Source organism: Clinocottus analis, unplaced genomic scaffold (genome assembly GCF_023055335.1).
Source record: "Clinocottus analis isolate CAN_PGR_092001 unplaced genomic scaffold, fCliAna1.0.p SCAF_76, whole genome shotgun sequence".
Lineage (NCBI taxonomy): Eukaryota > Metazoa > Chordata > Actinopteri > Perciformes > Cottidae > Clinocottus > Clinocottus analis.
This window is the reverse complement of record NW_027176236.1, coordinates 100001-107500: the sequence shown is the minus strand read 5'-3', so window position 1 is coordinate 107500 and position 7500 is coordinate 100001. Positions and strand designations below refer to the sequence as shown.

General features: G+C 45.7%; 1 protein-coding gene across 5 annotated transcripts in view; it reads left to right on the top strand.

Annotated features, from left to right (window-relative positions):
• The window catches only part of zgc:66433 (uncharacterized protein LOC321250 homolog), a 35937-nt gene that overhangs the window by 16893 nt on the left and 11544 nt on the right, over positions 1-7500 (top strand). For all 5 annotated transcript variants that reach the window (XM_068567062.1, XM_068567060.1, XM_068567061.1 and 2 more), the window contains 4 exons: positions 2981-3155; positions 3956-4082; positions 6267-6407; positions 6500-6547. In XM_068567062.1, coding sequence (XP_068423163.1) covers positions 2981-3155; positions 3956-4082; positions 6267-6407; positions 6500-6547 — 491 coding nt within the window. The remainder of the gene's footprint in view (positions 1-2980; positions 3156-3955; positions 4083-6266; positions 6408-6499; positions 6548-7500) is intronic.

The following is a 7500-nucleotide window of genomic DNA, read 5'->3' as shown; positions in this document are numbered from 1 at the left end:
AGACACAGCAGAGAAGATCAGGCTGGCTTCAACAATCGAGATCCAGAGCCTCGCTGCTGTTGGCAGGAAATGAAGGAATGGCGAAAAAGCTATCGTCATCTCTCTCACACAAAAGCCAGATGCACACTGTCTGTACAGATGGAGAGCACACGCGCTGCTCGTACTATGGGGAGAAAGAGGAAGTGCATTGGGTGGTCAGAGACATGTGAAGCAGAGGTTTCAGTGCTGTGGAAACTGTCCCAACGAGCTCCTCTGTGAATCGTCACGTTGCAACCTGACTGTTATTGCAGGAAACAAGACTAAGTTTGGTGAGTCACGTCTAGCTAAACGTCAGGCGTGACTCCACAGATCATGATGTCTGCAAGTCCACGTCCGTATCAATCGGTTGTGTGTTTAGCCGGTGACGTTGCCAGACCGGCAGCTTAGCGCTGATTTGGTGCGATGAGCTGCAATCAAATTAAAACACCGCTCAGTTGGATGGCCGGTGTTTTAATTGGATCCGCAGGTTGAGAGGGTTGGAGTCTGCAAATAGAAGTGATGCTTTCAGGGCATGATACTTCAAACAGGTACAAGTCTGGCACTACAATGTGATTGGTGCGACGTCTAAGTGCGCGAGCAATAGTGCTAGTTTGTGTTTTCGGTAGTTGTGTCACTTTAAGTTGATGTAATTAACAGTTATCTGAGCACTGTCTTGTCATTTGCCATCATCACATTATCACTGGAGCTGTTGTAGAAAGAAAGTAGAGCAAAGACACCCGGCAGGTGTGGAAATAACGGAAGAGCATCCTTTAGAATCAATGCTAATGTTAGCAAGCTAGGCTTAACAAGTTTCCTCTTTCCTTTTGGAAGCTATAAGTGAATTTACAATCTTTAGAAGAGCACATGTACCAAAGCGTCTCATGCGAAATGCACTAATTGTTCTGTATATCCGCTGTTTGAAGAAATGTGTTGTCTGGGATCAAAGATTAGCTTATAAAAGCTAACAAAGTCATCATAATGAAACCTAAATCTCCATACCTGTTACCCTGCAGACCTCCCCCATCTTCCTCTTCCTCGTGTCTTTCTGAGACAACATAACAGATGTTGCTCGTAGAGTCCGTCCCGCTCTCTGGACGGCGGCCATGTCCCGACACAAAAACACTGGAGAGGTGTTTTTAGCGTCCCTCTCGTCCTCTTTCTGGCTCTGCCCGTGACACTGTTTTCCTATCAAAGGTCACCATCTTCTCATTGTGTGAGCCAAGGTCAGTTCTCCATCGTGTTATTTTTAATATGTGAATTAACTGAGATCATTTATATTGGGGAAATAACAGTATCTTAAAGCTACAATGACCAGCAGCTCCACTGACCTTCCATTGAGGCGGTGGCCTTTTTCGTCTCTCTGAGTGCAGACCTTTAACTTAATAGCGTATTGTGCCAGAAATAGCTCAATAAATGGCACCGTCGGCTGGTGTTTCCCCCTGATTTTTCATCTTGGCCGTGCAGAAAGGCCTCTGAGGCCTCATGAAAAGCTGGTTGGAGGCAGAACTGAAGTGACAGATTGAATTTGCAGCCAACATTTCTTCACAGAAAACATTGTCATCTTTGTGTGATTTTTGTGGCAACTCATCAAAATTGTGAGGCAGGTGCTCCACTTAGCCCCCCCATGCAGACGGTTTTGTAACCGCTAATTTGATTTTACGCTTAATTTTTGCGACGCTTTGTGTGATATTTATCAAAATACATCTCACAAGAGAAGAAAATGCGCCTTTGACGCAAAATGTTAAATCTGTGGCGTAAAAATAAGCCCGGCGTCGTGGTCTCAAGCAAATGAGCCAGAAACCTTTAGCGTGTTGGCGTCTCGTAACAGGATGAGATTCCAGACATTTCTCACTGTAATTTGGTTGCAACCAGAAAGTGTATATTTAGAGAAAAGGAAGGAATGCTGAAGGATTCTCCGCCGGGAGAAAGGCAGAAATTAAATAAAGCCGGTATAGAAAGAATGTGCTTCTCCTGAAGCATTTTTATGGCCCAGGGATGTGAATTAGTTCCCCTCCGTTCTGTTTCGTGTCTCAACTCATCATCGACCCGTGCGCGAGGATGGCATCGACTGTCCTTTCTTCACCGGACAAATCTTCTCCAAATCATTCTTTTGGAAAAAAGACGTTGTGTGATGAGTATCTCTGGCTTTTGTCTGTGTTCTTTTAAAATCCCTTTGGATTACACTATCATCAATTGGATGGCTTTTTTTGTTCAATGTTCATTTTTTGTTTGTACATTCATGGTCTCCAGAGGTTCTTTTACCCGCGGCTGCTCCAATACCTGCTCAGCGAATGCTAACGTGCTAAACTGACTAGCTAAGACGCTGAACGTGCTGTACTGTCCCGCTGAACACCAGTATGTCATTTGAGCATGCGGGTGTTAGCGTGTCGCTCAAAGCATGATCACGCTAACTGGCTTCAGCCCCCTTCAGCGGGCTAAACGCAGCCTGAACAGAAGGGGGCGCTGTGTTGTGCGTTGCTTCAGGTACGAGCGACATGAAGTGGATCCAGGAGTTTGAACGTGTTGAGACGCATGGACACGACCCTGCTGAATGTGGGTCAGAACGCGGGGCACCGAGGGGCATTTCAACTTCTGGATGAGCGCCTCGCTGACGGAAAGCAGTGAAAGCACTTTGTAGCTGTTTAAGTAGTTATAAAAGAGTTGTTGAGTTTTTCCACTGCGGTGCTAATGCAGGCTAATGGAGGTGGACTCACTGTGGGGGTTACAAGCAGAGGAGAGTGTGTGTCTGTAAACACACATCAGTGTTGCCCACCTGCGACTTTACAGCCAACTAACAGCTCGAGCTCGAGTTCATACGAGGGCAGTGCGTAAAGACGCCGTGTGTGTCATTGTCTCATTAGCATATCACCGTGCAGCTGCTTGTGAAGAAGGAAGGAAACTGGAGCCGGTTTCTTTTTGTGTTTGATTTTTACTCCATTTTTGATCATTTCTGCCTCCGCAGCAAAGAAGAAGTCCAAGTTCCAGACGTTCAAGAAATTCTTCGCCAGGAAGAAGAGGAAGGAGGCGCCGGCCGCCGGAGCAGAGGCGGGGCTTAAGGCCAGCCAATCGAGCGACAACGTCAGCAAAACGTCCCAAAATGACACGCTCACTCGATCGGGGAAGGACAAGAGCTCTGGGTGAGATCAGACACACGCACACACGCACAAAGACACACAATAACTCTCATCCAAACATACACACGCCCGTCAACAGGACTTCAACACGGGTTGAAATACTTCTTTGTGGTTTATACGGGAAAGGTTTGGTTATATTTTGCATAAAAAAACTAAGTAAACATCCCAATAGATATTGTCAATATGGCAATATCACCTTTTCAGTGATATCTCACCCTCCCAGTATAATCCAGGCCGCTGCTAATAGATCATATCTTCCTGCAGCAGTATTGTGGTTCTACTCAGTGTGTTGGTTCCTCTCTCCATTTAGATAAATACCTCCTCTTGTGTGTGAAAAAGTTAAATTAAGAAAGGAAGATCATGTTTTCACATCCATTTCCTGCTCTTCCTCGTCTGAGCCCCTGGCGCTTCCTGTTTTTCGTAACAAGAAGCAGAACGAGTCTTCCTGTGGACAGTTCCTTATTTCCTTTGTTTCCTTAAGCTGAGCCGCTTCCTGCCTCGTCCACTCTTTTCCTCGCTGTCACAGGAAATGTCTGTTCCACTTTTATCCATGCCGTTCGGTGGTCCTCCTCCGAACGGCATGGATAAAAGTGGAAGCAGAAAAAGAGAGTATTGATTGTATTTTTTAGTGATTTTCTTTGACAAAGGAAGATAAACTCTGGTGGGCTGAACAACTGTGGATCGATTGTGTTTTTAAACCTCTGACACATCTCATCATCCAGTTATCTATATTTAGTTTATGATTTTGTAGGATCTGTCGAAACATCCCTTTCTGCTTGTTCATTTCTTCCGCCTCTCCAAAGGTCAAAGACCAGCCTGGGCAGCAAGGCGCTGTCACACGACTCCGTCTTCGTCGCGGACTCGTCGGAGGCCCGCGAGGCTCTGGGAGCGTCTCAGGACAGCATTCACGGGAAAGTGAAATCCCTGCAGGTGAAAATACACATCAGAGCCCTTTGAGTTGAGACAAAGAGCGACGTCTGAGCTCCTGTGTCAACAAGCGCTTCAGTCTCTTCCACAGGAAATACTTGTGGCATGTGGAGACAAGCAGGAGAGGAATTATGAAGAATAGTAGACAAATAAAGTACATCACAGTCTGTGTGTTTGGGGCGTGAGAGTGTCTGTGACCTTGTGCTGAGCTTTCATGAAGCGTAATAACAACACAGGAGGTGATAAAGAGAGACAAAGCAGCTGATCCGGAGTATATTCAGCCAGGCGGGCCGATGAGTATCACTGTGGTGATGATACTATTGATACCATACTATTGATATCACTAGTATCAATGGGCTGATGAGTATCACTGTGGTGATGATACTATTGATACCATACTATTGATATCACTAGTATCAATGGGCTGATGAGTATCACTGTGGTGATGATACTATTGATACCATACTATTGATATCACTAGTATCAATGGGCTGATGAGTACCACTGTGGTGATGATACTATTGATACCATACTATTGATATCACTAGTATCAATGGGCTGATGAGTACCACTGTGGTGATGATACTATTGATACCATACTATTGATATCACTAGTATCAATGGGCTGATGAGTATCACTCAGGGAGGTTGAAACCAAAGCGTCTGTCAGAAAGCAAAACGAAGGAGCGGCTGATGAAAAGAAAAGCAGACGGGCGATACAAACGTCTGTCACAACAACGGGCTCAAACGGGGAAGACGTGACCCTGAGACAGACGGACTGACCTCCAGTTAAACTGGTCCACTGAGCTTAAACAACATCTTATCAGGATTAGCTGGGGAAAAGAAAGGGGAAAACTTTCTCCTGGAGCTGAAACGCAGAGAAAGTGTTTAGTTTGGTCTGTGTGCAGATGAGACGGCAAACACACAGGCGATAATAATCATTTATGAAATGATTTCATGAGTAAAACTGCAGAAGTAGATTAAATGGGAAAAGTACCTTGAGAATAAGGTGAAAACACTGATTGTTGTATTCATGCAGTTACAAGTCCACACCTGTACGAACCCTTGTTTGACTTGACACCAAACTGTGTTATTTAGTTTGTTTCTTAACATTTCCTATGTATATATACCTGACGACATTCTCTGTATTTTATCTCCCTACAAAATGCTACGACAGAGCCCTCACCACAGGATGGAGGAATACCGAATCCCTTCTCATTTTGCCATTAAGAACAATCCCCCAATGGTTGCTAACGCAGTTCGGCATGCTAATGGCTCGGTTAGCATGCTAACGGCTCTGCTAGCATGCTAACGGCTCTCCTAGCATGTCCTGTAACAGTTAGCGTATTGCAGTATCACCTCAAGGAAGTCATTTAACATTAAATAGGAAGCACTTAGTTAAAAAAGATGCTCTCTCTCTTTTCAAACTGCTAACGTTAGCTTGTTGGGTATTTTGTGTGGCGTGGTCACACACTTGTAGCTACATTATTAGCTCTCTGTTTTATCTTGAATCAAGTCTCATTTATGAGCAGGTACCTCACAACAGAAATATACATGTATGTAACACAGAAGATTATACGAATTTAAGCTCAAAATGAAATATTTCATGTACTAGCACAACTGCTAATGTCGAGGGAAGCTACGCCGATGTGCTTGTTTTAGTTGGCGCTCCTCTCTGTTTCTCCACGTGTTGGAAGTTACTGTAACACTATTTCAATATCAACATTGAAAAGCTGCAGGTCCGGTGTCTTTGGTCAAGGTCTTGCTGCGTGCCAGCGGCCCGGCTAAAGAAAAGCTGCGTTGTCCTCTGTTTGCTCTGCAGTCTGTGAGTCCTTGAGCGACGGTTACAGGGCCACGCGTAGCAGATAACAGGTCTGTTAGCTGGAGTTTCAGCGATACCTGCCAAACAAACGGCCAAAAATAAACACTTAGTGCCGGCCGACTGCCCCGCAAGCCGTTCTCTGTTAATAATACTCCACACTAGTGGGGATTTTGGGACTGTACAAGCAGTGAAACAATGTCGTTGTTACCGTTTTGTAAAGCTGTAGTTTATTAAACAGAACAAAAAACACACAAAACACTTCCTGCTGTGATATCTACAAGTGTGGCCGTAATATCAATAGTTTATTTATGTATTCATCCCAATAGATGATGCATGCAAACTAATTATTCTCTCTTCCCCTGCAGCTCCAGCTGCGGCAGGCCATCAGACTGGGCTCGCCTCCGTCCCTCATGTGTGTGAAGAAGACGGACGACGCCGGAGTCGTGTCCGAGGACGACGGCCTGCCCTGCAGTCCGCCTGAGTGCACGGCGCGCCGCACGGCCACGGTGACGCATCATGACGGAGTCGCGTCCGCCGCACTGAGGTCCACTGAACGCTTTCTGCAGGATCCTCATTCTTCCCTCTCTTTGTCTCTCAGGCTCAGAGGGACAGCTCCATCAGCCTAGAGGGAGGCGACAGCGACCAGGTAGATACGCCTGCTGGTTAGCTTTGCACTCCTGTGGCATGATGGGACGTTGGATTCTTTCGGCTTTTACACACAAGAGGCTCTATGCAACGTGTCCCTATATACAGTGAGACCTCCTGCAAACAGACTGAGTTCCCCCTTAAGCTTAATTATTAATTAGTGGTTGTTGTTTTTTTGTCAGATGGGGAACTCAACACGTAGCATTGCAACAGCACATCACCTCAGGAACACAACTGAACCCGCAACTTCTCAACTCTGATTGTAAAACAAACAGCCGTCGAGTGCTTTATAAAGGAACCTTTTGCAGAGGGACGTTCCGGCTGTGACCGTGACGTTGAAAAACATCTCATGATCAAATCGAATCAAAACGAGACTGAACTAAATTCCCCCGAGCGCAATTACATCCTCCTCAGTCCCGTTAATCGTCATTCTGGTTTACTGCCTTCCTCTTTTTCCCCTCTGCATCCTCTAATCGAGTGTGTGTGTCGCCTGAAACGTCCCTCGGGTCAGAACAATCTGACTGCACGGAGTACTTTCATTAAGTCCCGTCAGGAAAGTCAACAAAAGATGACAAATGAGCATTTAATGACAATGTTTTAGCAATTTCTTATGGTAATTTTCCTTCTGAAAAGAACCACAAAGGACCACGCGACAAAGACGCGCACACACAACCCTGAAAATGTCCTCTTTTTCTAAAAAGCCGGTCAAGGAGGACTGCAGTGACTCGCTGAGCGCTCACGATAGACTTCTGAAAAGGAACTTGGGCTTCATTTCGGGGCTGAGAGTTTTGGAGCGAGACAACAAGTCTGCGTCGGCCTCTGCTGGTCTGAGTCGGTCTGGCTTCCTGTTTACCGTCAGTAGCATCGTCAGTTTGCCGTTGGTTGACGTGTTGTCAGGGGATGGAGGAAGTAGGACCCAAACGCCCTAAAACAGTTCAAAGAATATTCAATTCA